General features: G+C 42.7%; 1 protein-coding gene across 1 annotated transcript; it reads left to right on the top strand.

The window, feature by feature from the left end:
• Window positions 1–7,490: 7,490 nt before the first annotated feature.
• On the top strand, window positions 7,491–19,901 carry LOC129059345 (histone H3.Y-like). The gene is made up of 2 exons (XM_054555440.1): window positions 7,491–7,772; window positions 19,773–19,901. Exons 1-2 carry the CDS (start codon window positions 7,491–7,493, stop codon window positions 19,899–19,901), a joined length of 411 nt encoding a protein of 136 aa, XP_054411415.1.
• The last annotated feature ends 342 nt before the right edge of the window (window positions 19,902–20,243 follow it).

Here is a 20,243-nt window from a genome sequence, read left to right as displayed (position 1 = left end):
GAAAATCTTCACAATCTATACAATTTGACAAACAACTAGCATCCAGAATCTACAATAAACTCAAAAAAATCAGTAACAAAAAAACAAACAATACCATCAAAAAGGGGGCTAAGGACATGAATAAACAATTCTCAAAAGAAGACATACAAATGGCCAACAAACATATGAAAAAATGATCAACATCATTAATAATGAGAGAAATGCAAATCAAAACCACAATGTGATGCCACCTTACTCCTGCAAGAATGGTCATAATCAGAAAATCAAAAAACAGTAGATGTTGGAGTGGATGTAGTCATCAGGAAATACTTCTACACCACTAGTGGGAATGTAAACTAGTATAGCCACTATGGAAAATGGTGTGGAGATTCCTTAAAGAACTAAAAGTAGAACTACCATTTGATCCAGCAATCCCGCTACTGGGTATCTACTCAGAGGAAAAGAAGCCATTATATGAAAAAGATATTTGCACACACATGTTTATAGCAGCACAATTCACAATTGCAAAATCGTGGAACCAGTCGAAATGTCCATCATTCAACAAGTGGATAAAGAAACTGTGGTATATACATACAATGGAATACTACTCAGCCATTAAAAAGAATGAATTAACAGCATTTGCAGCAACCTGGATGAGATTGGAGACTAGTATTCTAAGTGAAGTAACTCAGGAATGGAAAATCAAATATTGTATGTTCTCACTGATATGTGGGAGCTAAGCTACGAGGACACAAAGGCATAAGAATGATACAATGGATATGTGGGAGCTAAGCTATGAGGACACAAAGGCATAAGAATGATATACTGGATTTGGGGGACTTGAGGGGAAGGTGGGAGGAAGGCAAGGGATAAAAGACTATAGCCAGGCACGGTGGCTCATGCCTGTAATCCCAGCACTTTGGGACGCAGAGGCAGGCGGATCACAAGGTCAGGAGTTTGAGACCATCTTGGCTAACACAGTGAAACCCCATCTCTACTAAAAATACAAAAAAAATTAGCCAGGCATAGGTGGTGCACACCTGTAGTCCCAGCTACTCAGGAGGCTGAGGCAGGAGAATGGCATAAAACCCGGGAGGCAGAGGTTGCAGTGAGCCGAGATCACACCACTGCACTCCAGCCTGGGAGACAGAGCTGTAAAAAAAAAAAAAAAAGACTATAAATAGGGTGCAGCATATACTGCTCAGGTAATGGGTGCACCAAAAACTCACAAATCACCACTAAAGAACTTACTCATGTAACCAAATACCACCTGTACTCCAATAACCTATGGGGAAAAAAAACTTTAAAAAGAGACTATTGTGCATTCACACTGAATCCTGAAGTTGCTATGACTTACAATGTTTTTTCTCCTATGTGATTTTTAGGAGATAAACAAAAAGTCTTCCCTTACAATACTCTATCCTGAAGACCCTTGGCTTTCTAAGAGCACTGGAATAGTTGCCCCTGTAAACATTTAATATTTTTCCATAACTTTACCTGGGGAATCAAGAAACTGTTTTCCAGCTTGCAAACATAAAAATGAAAGTAAAAACCACTTTTTCCTCTAAAATGACTTTTTTCTCTTTCCTACCAATACTGTTTTATGTCAGGGAGCGATCTCTGATAATGTTAGAGTGGTAACACACACTAGGAGCCACATAGAAAACTAAGACAGAGAAGCACAGACCCCAGAAATCCTGTTTAATCCCTGCATTCATTTCCATGCTTTCACCTCCAAAGAATTGGTCCCAATGTAACCTATGGCAAGATCACTCAGTCCATCAGCCTGGATCCGCGCTTTCAGAGCACGGCCATTGGTGATTTCAGGAGGCCAGCGAGGCCTACCTGGTGCACCTCTTTGAAGACACCAACCTGTGTGCCATCCAGGCCAGGTGTGTCACAATTACGCCCAGAGACGTGCAGCTGGCCCATCGCCTCCGCAGAGAGGGTGCTTAAGAGCTCTTGCTCCTGGGAAATCTTGCATTCAAAATAGTTTCCTTTCTGTTTTGTTGTTTTTCTCTCTTCTCTCTATTACTGATAGGCATAATGTTAGAAGTTTTATCCACTTTTGGTTTCTTTTCCTCCATGGGGTCCAAAAGTAGTTAAGCATATGATTGGGAGTAAAAACAGAGGCAGAAATCACAGGTAGTGACTGTGTTTCTATTTTCCTTTGTGTGTAAATCTTCAATCTACATAGACGGTTTAATGCATTTATAGCAAGTGGAAATTTCTCAGTGAACACGTTTCAGCAATTCAAATCAAAAACAATTCTGGAAAAATTTATCCCTTAATACTGAAAAACCCGAAAAGATTTTTTATTGGTGGCAAATAGATGTCCCCTGCATTTGATCAAACAATAAATAAGATCCATACTTTAACTTTTCCTATATGCAGCTACCTGTTTTCAATGTTCCAGTGTGGGTCTGTTTGTGGATAGGAAAGAAAGATAGGCATCCATTAGAAGTACATTGCAGTCCATCAGCTGCAGGTTCTAGAACATTGTCACAACCACGGCCATGGCTGGAATGAGTCAGGTCTTGGTCAGAAAGGTGGTAAGAGAGGCCCTGGATGTGTTTGAGACGTGGGGAGACATGCCCCCACTGCAGCCCAAGCATTGGAGGGAGGCCTTTCACAGGAGACAGCCCAGGAGCCACTTCCCAAACACCAACTACAAAAATACTACTAATAATAAACTTCCTCTGGGCTGCAGCCTAGAAAGAAAGGCCTGATAGAGGAGAAAGTACTGGTTCCAGTCTTTCTGTGACAGGACCCTCTGTAGGCTGGAGCTTCAGTATTCTGGCCCTCCCTGGACTTACCCATGATTTAACATCTTTCTTACATCTTACATTGGTCTCACCCAGAGGATGGCAGCAGCCTGTTTTATAATCCCTTTCAATCATATTTGTATCTCAGACCAGGCACAGTAGGTCATTCCTGTAATCCCAGCAATTTGGGGGGCCAGGGTGAGCAGATCTCTTGAGCTCAGGAGTTCCTGACCAGTCTGGGCAAAATGGCAAAATCTTCTCTCTACAATTAAAAAAAAAAAAAAATAACGGGGCATGGTTGTTGGCACCAGTGGTTTCACCTACTCAGGAGGCTGAGGTAAAAGAACGACTTGAGCTCTGGAGGTGGAGGTTGCCTTGAGCCAAGATGAAATCACTGACCTCCCACCTGGCCAACAGAGCGAGACTCTGTCACAAAATAATAACAATCGTCATCATCGTATTTGGATCTCTGAGGTCCATGCATGAGCAGCCATTGTTCTGGGGTGTCCTAGTTGAAAGAAGAAAAGTACATGGGCCTTCAGCATACTGTGGATGGGGAGCTGTCTTCAGAGAGAAAAAAGAAACCCTTTTAAGAGACTATGATGAGATCACACTGAATCTTGAAGTTGCTATGACTTAGAATGTTTTTGCTCCTATGTGATTTTTAGGAGATAAAACAAATAGAAAGTCTTCCCTTACAGTACTTTATCCCGAAGTCCCTGAGCTTTCTAAGAGCACTGGAATAGCTGCCATTGTAAACATTTAATACTTTTCCATAATTTTAACTACAGAATCAGGAACCTGTTTTCCAGCTTGCAAACAGAAAAAGGAAACTAAAATCCACTTTTTCCTATAAAATTATTTTTTCACTTTCCTCCCAAGACTATTTCATGTCAGGGAGCGATCTTTGAAGATGTTAGGAGGGTAATACACTCTAGGAGCAGCATGGAAAACTAGACAGAGAAACAAGGACCTCAGAAACCCTGTCCAATCTCTGCATTCATTTCCATGCCTTCACCTCCAAAGAATTTGTCCCAGTGTAACCTATGTTTATGGCTAAAATAACATATTGATCTCTATTCTGTGCTTCGCTAAAACAAAAATATATACAATAATAATGTATTTTAACTAAATAATATTGTATTTTTACTTTATTTTCAAATTATTGTACCAAAATAACAGAAGTTAAAAATAAAATGTCCTCTCACTGTGGAATTGGAGCACTAAACATTTTGTGTAATTGAACCTTATTTGCAATTGTACAGACATGTAATTTATCAAATACCCTGAATATAAGACAAATGGCAACAAATGTAAAAAACTAAAAATGTAAAGAATCAATATCTATTTGGACATCTCACTGAGTGGTGATGTCACAGGGCAAACTGTAGAGAAAATGAAACGATTTATGCTTTCTTATCTTGAAAGTATGCTATCAGGTTGTAGGAACCAAAACGGCATATAACACTTGCATAAAAACAGACTCCTAAGCCACTGGAACAGAGCAGAGAACCCAGAAATCAATCCATACACGTACAGCCAACTGATTGTTTACAAAGGTGCAAACAACACATGACAAAAGGACAGTCTCTTCCATCAATGCTGATAGGAAAACTAGGTATCTACATGAAGAAAAATAAAATTAGACTCTTATCTTTCACTATACACAAGAATAGACAAAAATATATTAAAAACTTCAAACTGTGAACCTATAGAAGAAAACAGGGAACATCTTCCCTGCCACCAGTAAAGCCAATGATTTTTGGACTATGACCCAAAAGCACAGACAACAAAAGAGAAAACAGACACATGGATCGCATCCAACTGAAAAAGAAAAATCTGCACAGCAAAGGAAAAAATCAACATCATGAAGAGACAAAATCATAATGGAGAAAATATTTGCAAACCCTACGTTATATAAGGGATTAATTACGGTCCAAAATATACTTGGAATACAAACGACTCAATAGCAAGAAACAACACAATTTAAAGACTGGGCAAAGAATCTAAATAATAGACATTTCTGAAAACAAGATATACAAGTGCCCTATATATATATATATATATATATATATATATATATATATGTCTCTATATATAAACTTCATATATATGTTGATATATATATAAACATCATATATATGTTGATATATATATATCAACATCACTAATCATCAGCAAAACACAAATTAAAACAGAAATAATGTATCACCTCACACTCATTAGAATGGTGATGATCAAAAAGCCAAAGAACAACACTCGTTGATGAGGATGTGAAGGAAAAGGAAACCCTTGCACTATTCCTGGGAACATAAATTAGGACAGCCATTATAGAAAACATTACCGACATTTCTCCAGAAAGTGAAAAAATAGAGCTATCATATGATCCAGCAGTCTCACACTGCTAGGTGTATATCCAAAGGAAATGAAATCATTTTATTGAAAAGATATCTGCACTCCCACATTGATTGCAGCACTATTTACAGTAGATAAGATGTGGAATTTACCTAAATGTCCAAAGTGGAAGACAGGATGAGGAAAAAAATATGTATATATGAGATATATATTATTTGCATATATATTATATATGATATATATAATATATATAAGGGAATACTATGCAGCCTTAAAGAAGGGAATCTTGTCATTTATGACACATGAGTGCACCTGGAGAGCATCATGCTAAGTGAAATAAGCCAGGCAGAGGAATATAAATACTACATGATCTCAATGGTATGTGCAATCTCACAAAGTTAATCTACTAGATGTCAAAAAGAAGAATGGTGGTTGTCAGGGGATGGGGTGGCTGCGGGTGCATGATTTGAGAAGATATTTGTCAAAATACACAACATTTCAGTTACACAGGGGAAGAAATCTGAAGAAGTATTGTACAACATGGTGACTGTAGTTAACAATAGATCGTATTCTTGAAAAATGCTAAAAGCATGGATGTGCAGTGTTCTCACCAGTATAGTACATATGTGAGGTCATATGGCTCTCAGTTACCTAGATTTAGACATTAGGCAATGTGTACATAATTTAAAACATCACTTTGTACATAAGAAATAGGTACAATGAGATGTGTCTATTTAAATATGAATAAATAAATCAATAGTTGAGTGGTTGCAAGGGATGAAAGGTGAAGGAGCAGTGAAGAGACAAGACACCGTGGATTTGGACGGAAGTGAAACTGCTCCACAAGATTCTTCCTTAGGATACAATACTGGTGGATACATGTAATTACGCCTTTACTTGAACCAATAGAATGTACAACACACAAGTGAATCCTAAGGAGTGCAATGGTCTTGAAGTCAGAATAATGACTAGGGCAGAAAGTTGATAGTGTAGGTGGGTAGAGGATATAGGGGACCTCTGTTTCTTCTGCCCAATTTTGCCATAAACCTAAAGTTTTTCTACAATATGATCTCTATCTTCAAAATAGTATAAACTTATTTGGTGAGTATTGATTATCCTGGAATTTCCTGTTGGGTGCATGGTACGCCCATTGCATGCTTGGGCATTAACTTCTACCACAAGTATAAGAAAACCTTGTGTAATGAAATAGAGGCCTTTGGTTGGTTGGTCGGTTGGTTGGTTGGTTTGTTGGTTGGTTGGTTGGTTTTGCTTTGTTTTGCTTTTTCTTATGCAGTCAGAGGTATGAAGGCAGCAGCCGTGACCTTGGTTCAGCAGCTCAGTGAAGTCAGGACTGGCTTCACTGGGCCTCATGGCATTTCCAAAATGGGCAATGGAAACAAGCCTCAGCCCTGGCATTAAGGTAAAAAGGAGCCAGGGGGTATCGGTGACAGGCACATGTGACCATTTCATCAAAAAGACTTCAGCTTTCTCCCCAAGGCAGATTTTTATGAGTGTCACTTTTGGAGAGAAAAAATGTCCCTGGGGGGATCCCTGATAGAGGAGTGACCATTTCGCTTTTCCATCTTTCCCTCCCTGTTTCACCTCATCCTCAGAGAACCTGAGAGACACCTCCTGGTGGCACCCAGTGGAGTTCTGCAGCAGTCATGAAAGTCATCGAACGTGTGACTTTATTCAAATGTCGTTTTCATTGTAACTGTTTCCATGATGATGATGAGATGTAAACTTTCAGAATCACTTTCACACCCAGATTCCAGCTAACTCACACCTACCATCCCTCGCATGAGGCACAATCCAGAGGTTCCTCCCTCCGTTGGGTGTGTGCAGAACCCAAGGACTTGATTAGGTTTTCACAGCCCTGATGAGGTTGAGGGTCTAGTGAAGCAGTGAGAGCAATGGAAGGTAGCTGGGTGGGTCTAATGCAATCATCTGAGCCTCTTATAAGAGGCTGGACTTGGCTGAGACCACAGAGATCTTCAGCCAGAGCCAGACAGCCTGGAAGGGAGATTCCTGGCTGCTGCTGTGTAGACCTTGGAAGCCTGAACCCCACCAAGGAGAAGGGGCAGTGGAGCCTCTGACCCGCAGACCTGGGAGCTGGTAAGTCCAGGGCTGGGTTGGAAAGGGCTAAGCGTGTGGGTGCATCTTCTACATGGATCTCAACTCACAGGCTCTCTGAATCCTGTCCATAGCCCCACTACCCTCGCTCTCTGACGCTAGGGCAGCCTGCAGCTGACCAGGCTCAGCCCAAGGAGAGGGGAGAGCCTGCGGCTGAATCCTGTCCACAGCCCCACCATCATTGCTGTCAGGTACCAGCGCTGCCTCCTGTTCACCAGGCTCAGCCGAAGGACACAGGAAAGGCCGTGACCCCACACCATGGCGCGCACCAAGCCCACCGCCCGCAAAGCCACCGTCTGCCCCCCAAGGAAGACCCTGGCCACCAAAGCTGCTGGCAAGAGGGCGCCGCTCACAGGAGCCATCAAGAAGCCTCAGCGCTACAGGCCTGGCACACTGGCGCTGCGCAGAATCAGAAAGTACCAGCAGAAGTCCACGCAGCTGCTCCTGTGCAAGATGCCCTTCCAGCTCCTGGTGTGTGAGATCACCCAGGCCATCAACCCGGACCTCCGCTTCCAGATCGCTGCCATTGGTGCTCTCAGGGTACCAGCGAGGCCTAGCTGGTACGCCTCTTTGCAGACGCCAACCCATGTGCCATCCATGCCAGGCATGTCACTGTTATGCCCAGAGACAGGCAGCTGGCCTGTCGCCTCCGCAGAGAGCCCACATTCCTGGCAAACACGGTACTTTAGACGGCTTCGTTTCCGTTTGATTGTGTTTTTACTCTTCTCTGCGTTCATCCTGGATCTGATATTAGCATTTTTCTTCACTTTTGGTTTTATTTCCCTCACGGGATCCAAACGTAGCCCTGCATATGATTGGGAGTAACAACAGAGGCAGATATAATGGGTATGACTGTTACTGTTTTCTTTTGTTCGTAAACTTTCCATCTACATTGAGGGTCTAATGCATTCATGTCAACTGGGAATTTCTCACTGAACGCCTTCCAACAATTCAAATCAAGAACAATTGTTCAACATTCATTGTTCATTAATATTGAAAACCAAATAAATGTCTTATTGGTGGCAAATAGATAATGTCTCCTGCATTTGATCAAACAGCAGATGAGATTCACACTTTGACTTTTCCTATATGCGGCTCCATGTTCTCAATGTTCCCTGTCTCCCGGGCTGTTCCTGCTACTTTGCTATAACATACATTCAACTCTACTTTCTGAAAGTTGAATAGACTCTCTATCCACAAGTCACTTCACATTACAGGAGGCAGGAAAACCAGTGTGTGTTTGTGGGTGGGAAAGGGAGAGAGGCACCCGTTACAAGTTCAGTTCAGTCCATCAGCTCCAGGTCAGTGTCCTAGAACCTGATCACGGTCGTGGCCTTGGCTGAAATGACCCAGGTCTTGGCCAGGGAGGTGGTAGGAGAGGCTCTGGATGTGTGTGAGATGTGGGGAGACAAATCCCCATTGCAGCCCAAGCCTTGGAGGGCTGGGGACAGCCTGCAGCTGGCCAGGCTCAGCCCAAGGAGATGGGAGCACTGAGGCTTCTTGATTGCTCCTGTGAGCGGCGCCCGCTTGCCGGCGGCTTTGGTGGCCAGGGTCTTCCTTGGGGGGCAGACGGTGGCTTTGTGGGCGGTGGGCTTGGTGTGCGCCACGGTGTGGGGTCACGGCTTTTCTTGTGCGACCTTTCACAGGGGACAGCCCACGGGTCACTTCCCCAACACCACATACAAAATAAAAATCATCTTCCTCTGGGCCCCAGCCCAGATACAAAGGCCTGATCTTAGAGGAGAAAGTACTGGTTCCAGTCTTTCTATGACAAGACCCTCTGCAGGCTGGGGCTTCAGTATCTCATCACATCCTGGACTCAACCATGATTTAACGTCTTTCTTACAGATTATATTGGTCTCACCCAGATGAAGGCAAAAGCCTCTTTCATAATCCCTTTTAATCATATTTATATCTCAGACCAGGCACAGTGGCTCATTTCTAATATCCCAGCCTTTTAGGAGGCTGAGGCAGGGAGATCACTTGAGCTAAACGGTTAATGATCAGCCTAGGAAACATGGCAAAACCTCCTCTCTATAATTAAAGAAAAAAAAATTAGCTGCACATGGTAACTGGAGCCTGAGGATTCACCTACTCAAGAAACTGAAGCATGAGGATCACTTGAGCTCTGGAGTTGGAGGCTGCAGTGAGCTGAGGGCACCACTGTCATTTCACCTGGCTGACAGAGCAAAACCCTGTCTCCAAAATAGTAACAATCATCATCATCATGTTTGGACCTCTGAGGTCAATGCATGGGTAGGCATTGTTTTGGGGCTTCCTAGTTAGAGGAAGAAAGGCACATGGGATTTGAGCATCCTGTGGACAAGAGCTGTTTTCAGAGAGAGAAAACAAACCCTCTGAAGAGGCTATGGTGCATTCACACTGAATGCTAAAGCTGCTATGACTTAGGAATTTTTCTCATATGGGATTTAGAGATAAAACACACAGAAAGTCTTCCCTTAGAATACTCTATCCTGAAGGCCCTGGGCTTTCTAAGAGCACTGGAATAATTGTTCTTGTAAATATTAAATACTTTCCCATAACTTTTCCTGGGGAATCAACCAACTGCTCTCCAGATTGCAAAAATAAAAATGAAATTAAAAACCAGTTTTCTGTTCTAAAATGACATTTTTACTTTCCTACCAAGACTGTTTCATGTCAGGGAGTGATGTTTGATGATGTTAGGATGGTAACACACTCAAGGAATTGCATGAAAAACTAGACAGAGAAACACAGACCCCAGAGACCCTGTCTAATCTCTGCATTCATTTCCATGACTTCACCTTCAAAGACTTGGTCCAAATATAACCTATATTAATGGCTGAACTAACATACTGATATTTGTTTTGTGCATCTCTAATACAAAACTATGTATGGAAATAATATATATTATACTAGATGATGAGTTGCTAGTTCATATTTTCCATTGGATTTTAACAAAGGCATTACTGATGAGATTATGGCTTTCTCACAAAGAATACCACTTTGGTGAAACTATACTGAAATTAAGAGTACCTTAAGTTTCCGATACTTATCAAGCACAATATTTGAACACGGCGTGGTAGGTGAAAGTGTAAGAAGCAGAATTTGGCAAACCCCATTTTTTTTCAATTTCGATGGTTTCAGGTTTTTTGGTTTCAGCCAAACTGAAGAATGTCCTAATGAGCTGTCAATTCACAGGACATTACAGACAATTTTTGAAACTACATCACAGTGTAATTCTTGGAGTATGATTCTAAAGAAATTTGAACAATCTGGTGGTACTGCTAACACAAAACAAGGTTGTTCAGCTCTTTCATCTTTAAAAACAAACAAACAAAAACATGATGTGGAATTCTCGCATTTTACCAAACAGCGGTATGCGCCCTTCAACATGTGACTATGAAAACCAAGTAATTGGAAGAAAAAAAATAAAGGAAACACCTCATCTGTCTCATTAATAGTTTTGTTGAGAATAATTTATTTTTCAAAAACTGCTGGCAATGTCTTGATATTTTTAGACACGGCAATAAGTTGAAACTGCATGAATCGTCTCTCTAACATTCATGCTACTTAAGAAACTGTTCCCAAGATTTGACTGCATTCAATTCATAAAAGCCCTGCCCTCTTCTCCCCTATATATCTATATTAGCACTCTGCCTTGTACCCTCTTCCATAGGAAACACAAATCCGTCAATTGATCACTTAAGCCTTTCCAGTTTGGGTACAACATTTTCTGTAGTTGTACTCGTCAGATTTGTCCTTTATACTTCTAAAGACTAGACCCTAGATAATACGTGCTTGGGAAGAGTGGAGCTAGCTTGCTTAAACTTTATTTAGACTTATGCTAATTACTTGTGGGGGGCAAAGGCAGGCAGTGAGGATGTTAAGCTTATCCCAAAAGAGTCAATTTTGGAAAAGACTCAAGTACAGGCCGGGCGCGGTGGCTCAGGCCTGTAATCCCAGCACCTTGGGAGGCCGAGGCGCCCGGTCACGAGGTCAGGAGGTCGACACCATCCTGGCTACCACGGTGAAACCCCGTCTCTGCTAAACATACACAAATTAGCCGGGCGTGGTGGCAGGCGCTTGTAGTCTCAGCTACTCGGGAGGCTGAGGCAGGAGAAGAGCACGAACCCGGGAGGCGGAGCTTGCAGTGAGCCAAGATTGCGCCACTGCACTCAGGCCTGGGCAGCAGAGTGGGATTCCGCCTCAAAAAAAAAAAAAATCTACATATATATATGTGTGTGTGTGTGTGTGTTTGTGTGTGTATAGTCAGGTACACTCACTTTACTTCTGAGTTATCTTGTCACCACTTAACCAGCACCAATCAGAGACCACATTTTTCTAGGCAGTCTCCAAATGTACAGTACAAATAGTAATGTACTTTAAGGATAGTAATGAAGCTCCGGGAAAAATTGCTTGTTTTCACCTCAGCAGACCAACCTGCCTGGGCCAGCTTCTCTTTTCCTCTACTCTTCAGAAAGTGCTAGACCTGCAACATCTGACAGAATACAGCTTCCATGACTCCTCAGCGCCATGGAAGAGGAACGAGCTGAGAGCAATCTAAAGACTGGGAGATATTAAGTCTCTTGGATCTTACTTCTTTTGGTTGCTCGAGCACTTTAATTCCCGAGAGAGCCCTCCCATCTCCAACAGTTCTTCCAGGAACCTGTACCCTCCTTGTGTCTCTAAGATACGCTGGTCTAACTTGTTACGTGCCTTTACAAGAAAGTTGCTAAAATAAAAGGAAAGCTGAACAACGTCACAATATGGAGGTATGAAACAGAATTTCCCCATACTTGGTAAAGTTTAGAAATTTGTGTAATACCCGAAGGCAGATTCTATGTAGAATAAGTCCTAGTTTAAGAGCAAGAGCTGAGTGTATGAGGAAATAAAACTATATTTTCTGGGAGTATCTCTGGCTTCACGAAGAAAGAGCACATGTTACTCTCCATTCAATATTAGGGCTGAACTATGGGGTCTTTTCGATCCTTTGTGCTTAGGCTCTGTGATTCAGGGGGCACATGGCAAAGGTAAACAGACTGAAACAGCACCGTGGATAGCTGTGAGCTGTGCTGGGAAGATTCACGGTGATTCCATAATAAATCTCAGGTCTTTATTCTATAACAAAAAATTACTCTTTTCCATCAACAAGATAAAGCAGAGTATGTACAAGTAGAGTATGGGATAACTTTGTCACTCGTGATGAACCTACTCGGTCCGATACTTTAACAACTTCTCCAATGTCTCTGTACTCAGGTTTGATATTCTGAGTGGGTCATCGGTAGAATGAATGAAATCAAGAATACTCTAAAGCAATGTTTGGAACTAAATTTCAGTGTCTCCGGAAGCACTGGTAAAATCACCATGTGTAGCGAACGTGAAGTATCCATAGGCTCTCTCTGTGTCTTTGAAACTGCCCATGTGTTCATTACAAATGGCGACTTGAGGAAAGGTGGTTTTGGAATTGGTTTCCCTCTAGTCTTACGTGATGCATCTCTACTATATTGCATTATAATAAAGAAAGGGTCACTTGCTGACATAAAGCACAGTAGGCAGGAATGGAAGAGTCAACTTAGAGAAAAAAAGTGCTTTTCGATTTTATTTTCATTTCTGCAGTTTGGAAAACAGTTTAACAGTTTAACTGATTTTGTGGTGGCTCACAAAACTACATATGAGCGTTGAAAATGTACAGAAGAACAACAATTGGGAGACATTTCCGGAAGCTTCAATTTCTCAAACCCAGACATGAGCCTACAAGCTAAGACACGGCTACACCAGGCTTCAGCGTGAAACCATACAAATCTCCTGGGAAGGGCTTCCCTCTCTGAACGCAGCTACCTGTCCACAGGATGCTCTAGGCCCAGGCACCTTTATTCTTCCAACTAGAAAGACATAGAAAGATGCCTCAATATCCCATGAAGATGCCCAAGCATTTGGCCAAGGCTCCTATGAAACAGTCTGCTGTCTTCATCCAGGTAAGGGCAAATTCACATTTTCAGACACTCAGATCGTGGGTAAATCCAGGGTGGACTGAGAGGTGGAAGCTCCAGCAAACACAGTCCTGTGGTTGGAAGATGAATTCAGTACTTATTCCTGCACCAACAGACCCTTGCCTCTGGCCTTGGGCCTAGAGCATGATTTTTTTGTAGTTGCTGTTGGGGAAGAGGCCCTTGGGCGTTAACCTGCGGACAGCCTCCCTTAAATGCTTGGGCTGCAGCGGGGGCGTTTCTCCCCACATCTCACACACGTCCAGGGCCTCTTCCACCACCTCTCCAACAAAGACCTTGGCGATTCCAGCCATGGCAATGGCGGCGTTCTCAGACACCGAACTGCCGGTGATAGACTTCATCAGACCTGCAATGCGTGCTTTTGGGAAAGCTGACCGGCGACACACTTCGTAGCGGGCCAGCTGCTCCTCAGACATGGCAGACAGCAGGGCTGTCATCCTCTGAGCCTCCTCTGCGTCCACGGTGGGCTTCCTCTCCTTCTTTCCTTTGGTGTCTCTTTTCCGTCTTTTGGCGGCAGGAGGAGCTGAGGCTGAGGCCTCCTTGTCCCCTTCTGTGAGGTCCATGACATCCTCACTCCTGAGCTCACCTTCCTGATCCCTGGGTTCTTCCAAGTTCCCATCTAGGTCCTCAGGGATTCCATCCTTCTTGCTGCCCTTCAGACCTCGGGGCATGGCGAACATCTCAGCAGACACACCTGTTTGCCTGCCCGTCTCCACGGGTGAGATTCAAGTCTGCCCCGTGACAGCAGCTGTAGAGGCAGAAGTTCTGGCTGGGGTGGTTTGATTATGGATCTGCAGCGAGAACCTTTCGAAAATTTTAGCTGCCGTGTTTCTGCTGAGCCACTTTAGCCATAACTGGACACAGCTCCCTGCCTCCCCTTCCCACACACAAACACACACGCTGAATTTTCTCACTTCCACAATGTGAAGAAACTTGTGGATGGAGAGTATATTAGTTTTACATCAATGCAGAATAAATTCTCACCAATTTTGGACATTTAAAACAAACACCAGCTCAGAGGTCAGAAGTTCTACTAGTCCAAGTGACTGCCTCCTGCTCAGAGCCACACGAGGGACCTCCGGGATGGGTCTGGCTGTGTGGTCGCTGCCTTCACCTGAGAAGGGTCTGGCTTCGATCTGACTCGAGTTGGTGGCAGAATTCAATGCCTTCGGGTTGTGAGCCCCAGGCCCACTTGTCTGTTCTGCCTGCTGCCGTGAGGACGCTCTCGGCTCCTGCAAATGTTGCCCAGGTCTGGGCTGTGAGGCTCCCTGGGTCTGCACGGCCAGTGCTGGGGAATCTCCCACAGGGGAATGTCATCTCAGGGAGCTCCAGTCCTCCCTTATAAAGAGCTCTGATGATTGAATTAGACCCAGCCCTTAGCAGCTATTGGCTCAGGATATCCCCAAGGTAATCAGGGATTTGGGCAGGCTCATCAGTTCACGCTTCCGCCCACACCCAAGGGAGGGTCAGACACAGGGTGAGTCTCCGAGGGCCGGGAAATGCAAGGGGTATTTCAGAATTCAGTCTTCCTCACAGAATCGCAAAGTTCACGTTTCACAAGCATAAAGAAACTATTTACGCTAAAAATGAGAAGTTTTATGAAGTTGCACATTAGAAAACTTCAATGTCTGAGAAAAAAAATCTCTAACTCACAAGGAAACGGGGGGTTTATCCAATACTCTGAAAATAAAATGGGCTGGGTGAGGGGAATATGAAAATATTATTTCAATTTCATTTCATTTTATTTATTTATTTATTTCCTTATTTATTTATTTTTCAGACAGAGTCTCCCTCTGTCCCCCAGACTGGATTACAGTGGCCTGACCTCAGCTCACTGCAGCCTCCACATCCTAGGCTCAAGGCATTCTCCTGCCTCAGCCTCCAGAGTAGCTGGGACTAAATGTATGCGCCACCACGCCAGGCAAATTTTTGTCTTTTTTTTAAAGTGTAGAGGAGGTTTCACCATTTGGGCCAGGGTGGTCTTCAACTACCGACTTCAGGTGATCTGCCCCAACTTGCCTTCCCAAAGTGAAGGGACTATAGGAGTGAGCCACTGCACCCAGTGTGAAATTATGATAGTTTCACACTGAAGCCTGAAGCTGCTCTGCCTTAGGATTTTTCCTGAGTTTTACTTTCTTGTCATGATGAGTTGCTAGTTCATATTTTCCGTTGGATCTTTTAGAAAGGCATTACTGATGAGATTATGGTTTTCTCACAAAGAATACCACTTTGGTGAAACTATACTGAAATTAAGAGTACCTTAAGTTTCCGATACTTATCAAGCACAATATTTGAACACGGCGTGGTAGGTGAAAGTGTAAGAAGCAGAATTTAGCAAACCCCATTTTTTTTCAATTTCGATGGTTTCAGGATTTTTGGTTTCAGCCAAACTGAAGAATGTCCTAATGAGCTGTCAATTCACAGGACATTACAGACAATTTTTGAAACTACATCACAGTGTAATTCTTGGAGTATGATTCTAAAGAAATTTGAACAATCTGGTGGTACTGCTAACACAAAACAAGGTTGTTCAGCTCTTTCATCTTTAAAAACAAACAAACAAAAACATGATGTGGAATTCTCGCATTTTACCAAACAGCAATACGCTCCCTTGAATATGTGACTATGAAACCCAAGTAATTGCAAGAAAAAAATAAAGGAAACACCTCATCAGTCTCATTAATAGTTTTGTTGAGAATAATTTATTTTTCAAAAACTGCTGGCTATGTCTTGATATTTTTAGACACGGCTAAAGTTGAAATTGCATGAATCGTCTCTCTAACATTCATGCTACTTAAGAAACTGTTCCCAAGATTTGACTGCATTCATTTCGTAAAAGCACTGCCCTCTTCTCCCCCATATATCTATATTAGCACTCTGCCTTGTACCCTCTTCCATAGGAAACACAAATCCGTCAATTGATCACTTAAGCCTTTCCAGTTTGGGTACAACATTTTCTGTAGTTGTACTCGTCAGATTTGTCCTTTATACTTCTAAAGACTAGACCCTAGATAATACGTGCTTGGGAAGAGTGGAGCTAGCTTGCTTAAACTTTATTTAGGCGTATGCTAATTACTTGTGGGGGGCAAAGGCAGGCAGTGAGGATGTTAAGCTTATCCCAAAAGAGTCAATTTTGGAAAAGACTCAAGTACAGGCCGGGCGCGGTGGCTCAGGCCTGTAATCCCAGCACCTTGGGAGGCCGAGGCGCCCGGTCACGAGGTCAGGAGATCGACACCATCCTGGCTAACACGGTGAAACCCCATCTCTGCTAAAAATACACAAATTAGCCGGGCATGGTGGCAGGCGCTTGTAGTCTCAGCTACTCGGGAGGCTGAGGCAGGAGAAGAGCACGAACCTGGGAGGCGGAGCTTGCAGTGAGCCGAGATTGCTCCACTGCACTCCGGCCTGGGCAGCAGAGTGGGATTCCGCCTCAAAAAAAAAAAAAAAAGAAAAAAAAAATCTACATATATGTGTGTGTGTGTGTGTGTGTGTGTGTGTGTGTGTATAGTCAGGTACACTCACTTTACTTCTGAGTTATCTTGTCACCACTTAACCAGCACCAATCAGAGACCACATTTCTCTAGGCAGTCTCCAAATGTACATTACGAATAGGAACGTACTTTAAGGATAGTAATGAAGCTCCGGGAAAAATTGCTTGTCTCCACCTCAGCAGACCAACCTGCCTGGGCCAGCTTCTCTTTTCCTCTACTTTTCAGAAAGTGCTAGACCTGCAACATCTGACAGAATACAGCTTCCATGACTCCTCAGTGTCATGGAAAAGGAACGAGCTGAGAGCAATCTAAAGACTAGGAGATATTAAGTCTCTTGGATCTTACTTCTTTTGGTTGCTCGAGCACTTTAATTCCCGAGAGAGCCCTCCCATCTCCATCAGTTCTTCCAGGAACCTGTACCCTCCTTGTGTCTCTAAGATACGCTGGTCTAACTTGTTACCTGCCTTTACAAGAAAGTTGCTAAAATAAAAGGAAAGCTGAACAACGTCACAATATGGAGGTATGCAACAGAATTTCCCCATACTTGGTAAAGTTTAGAAATTTGTGTAATACTAATAAGTCCTAGTTTAAGGGCAAGAGCTGAGTGTATGAGGAAATAAAACTATATTTTCGGGGAGTATCTCTGGCTTCAGGAAGAAAGAGCACATGTTACTCTCCATTCAATATTAGGGCTGAACTATGGGGTCTTTTCGATCCTTTGTGCTTAGGCTCTGCGATTCAGGGGGCACGTGGCAAAGGTAAACAGACTGAAACAGCACCGTGGATATCTGTGAGCTGTGCTGGGAAGATTCACGGTGATTCCATAATAAATCTCAGGTCTTTATTCTATAAGAAAAAATTACTTTTTTCCATCATCAAGGTAAAGCAGAGTATGATCTCGATCTCCTGACCTCGTGATCCGCCTGCCTCGGCCTCCCAAAGTGCTGGGATTACAGGTATAAGCGACCGCGCCCAGCTGGATCCTTATCTTATGTATGAGGATCCTCACCTTATACAAAAATCAACTCAAGATGGATAAGGACTTAAATCTAACACCTGAATCTATACAAATTCTAGAAGATAACATTGGAAAAACCCTTCTAGACATTGTCTTAGGCAAGAATTTCATGACCAAGGACCCAAAAGCAAATACAATGAAAACAAAGATAACCTAGTTGGGACTTAATTAAACTAAAGAATTTTTGCCAGCAAAAGGAACAGTCAGCAGAGTAAACAGACAACCCACAGAGTGGGAGAAAATCTTCACAATCTATACAATTTGACAAACAACTAACATCCAGAATCTACAATAAACTCAAAAAAATCAGTAACGAAAAAACAAACAATACCATCAAAAAGGGGGCTAAGGACATGAATAAACAATTCTCAAAAGAAGATATACAAATGGACAACAAACATATGAAAAAATGATCAACATCATTAATAATGAGAGAAATGCAAATCAAAACCACAATGTGATGCCACCTTACTCCTGCAAGAATGGTCATAATCAGAAAATCAAAAAACAGTAGATGTTGGAGTGGATGTAGTCATCAGGAAATACTTCTACACCACTAGTGGGAATGTAAACTAGTATAGCCACTATGGAAAATGGTGTGGAGATTCCTTAAAGAACTAAAAGTAGAACTACCATTTGATCCAGCAATCCCGCTACTGGGTATCTACTCAGAGGAAAAGAAGCCATTATATGAAAAAGATATTTGCACACACATGTTTATAGCAGCACAATTCACAATTGCAAAATCGTGGAACCAGTCGAAATGTCCATCATTCAACAAGTGGATAAAGAAACTGTGGTATATACATACAATGGAATACTACTCAGCCATTAAAAAGAACGAATTAACAGCATTTGCAGCAACCTGGATGAGATTGGAGACTAGTATTCTAAGTGAAGTAACTCAGGAATGGAAAATCAAATATTGTATGCTCTCACTGATATGTGGGAGCTAAGCTACGAGGACACAAAGGCATAAGAATGATACAATGGATATGTGGGAGCTAAGCTATGAGGACACAAAGGCATAAGAATGATACAATGGATTTGGGGGACTTGAGGGGAAGGGTGGGAGGAAGGCAAGGGATAAAAGACTATAGCCAGGCACGGTGGCTCATGCCTGTAATCCCAGCACTTTGGGACGCAGAGGCAGGCGGATCACAAGGTCAGGAGTTTGAGACCATCCTGGCTAACACAGTGAAACCCCATCTCTACTAAAAATACAAAAAAATTAGCCAGGCATAGGTGGTGCACACCTGTAGTCCCAGCTACTCAGGAGGCTGAGGCAGGAGAATGGCATAAAACCCGGGAGGCAGAGGTTGCAGTGAGCCGAGATCACACCACTGCACTCCAGCCTGGGAGACAGAGCTATAAAAAAAAAAAAAAGACTATAAATAGGGTGCAGCATATACTGCTCAGGTAATGGGTGCACCAAAAACTCACAAATCACCACTAAAGAACTTACTCATGTAACCAAATACCACCTGTACTCCAACAACCTATGGGGAAAAAAAACTTTAAAAAGAGACTATTGTGCATTCACACTGAATCCTGAAGTTGCTATGACTTACAATGTTTTTTCTCCTATGTGATTTTTAGGAGATAAACAAAAAGTCTTCCCTTACAATACTCTATCCTGAAGACCCTTGGCTTTCTAAGAGCACTGGAATAGTTGCCCCTGTAAACATTTAATATTTTTCTATAACTTTACCTAGGGAATCAAGAAACTGTTTTCCAGCTTGCAAACATAAAAATGAAAGTAAAAACCACTTTTTCCTCTAAAATGACTTTTTTCTCTTTCCTACCAATACTGTTTTATGTCAGGGAGCGATCTCTGATAATGTTAGAGTGGTAACACACACTAGGAGCCACATAGAAAACTAAGACAGAGAAGCACAGACCCCAGAAATCCTGTTTAATCCCTGCATTCATTTCCATGCTTTCACCTCCAAAGAATTGGTCCCAATGTAACCTATGGCAAGATCACTCAGTCCATCAGCCTGGATCCGTGCTTTCAGAGCATGGCCATTGGTGATTTCAGGAGGCCAGCGAGGCCTACCTGGTGCACCTCTTTGAAGACACCAACCTGTGTGCCATCCAGGCCAGGTGTGTCACAATTACGCCCAGAGACGTGCAGCTGGCCCATCGCCTCCGCAGAGAGGGTGCTTAAGAGCTCTTGCTCCTGGGAAATCTCGCATTCAAAATAGTTTCCTTTCTGTTTTGTTGTTTTTCTCTCTTCTCTCTATTACTGATAGGCATAATGTTAGAAGTTTTATCCACTTTTGGTTTCTTTTCCTCCATGGGGTCCAAAAGTAGTTAAGCATATGATTGGGAGTAAAAACAGAGGCAGAAATCACAGGTAGTGACTGTGTTTCTATTTTCCTTTGTGTGTAAATCTTCAATCTACATAGACGGTTTAATGCATTTATAGCAAGTGGAAATTTCTCAGTGAACACGTTTCAGCAATTCAAATCAAAAACAATTCTGGAAAAATTTATCCCTTAATACTGAA

Source organism: Pongo abelii, chromosome 4 (genome assembly GCF_028885655.2).
Source record: "Pongo abelii isolate AG06213 chromosome 4, NHGRI_mPonAbe1-v2.0_pri, whole genome shotgun sequence".
Lineage (NCBI taxonomy): Eukaryota > Metazoa > Chordata > Mammalia > Primates > Hominidae > Pongo > Pongo abelii.
The sequence above is the reverse complement of the archived record's forward strand: the minus strand, read 5'-3'. Positions and strand labels throughout refer to the sequence as shown.

What these genes read in the sequence shown, in the direction of transcription:
- LOC129059345 (XM_054555440.1), top strand. Translation starts at nt 7,491, where the DNA reads ATGGCGCGCACCAAGCCCACCGCCCGCAAAGCCACCGTCTGCCCCCCA. An exon ending in CTGCCATTGGTGCTCTCAGG is followed by an intron (nt 7,773 to 19,772) that starts GTACCAGCGAGG and finishes TGGTGATTTCAG; the next exon opens with GAGGCCAGCGAGGCCTACCT.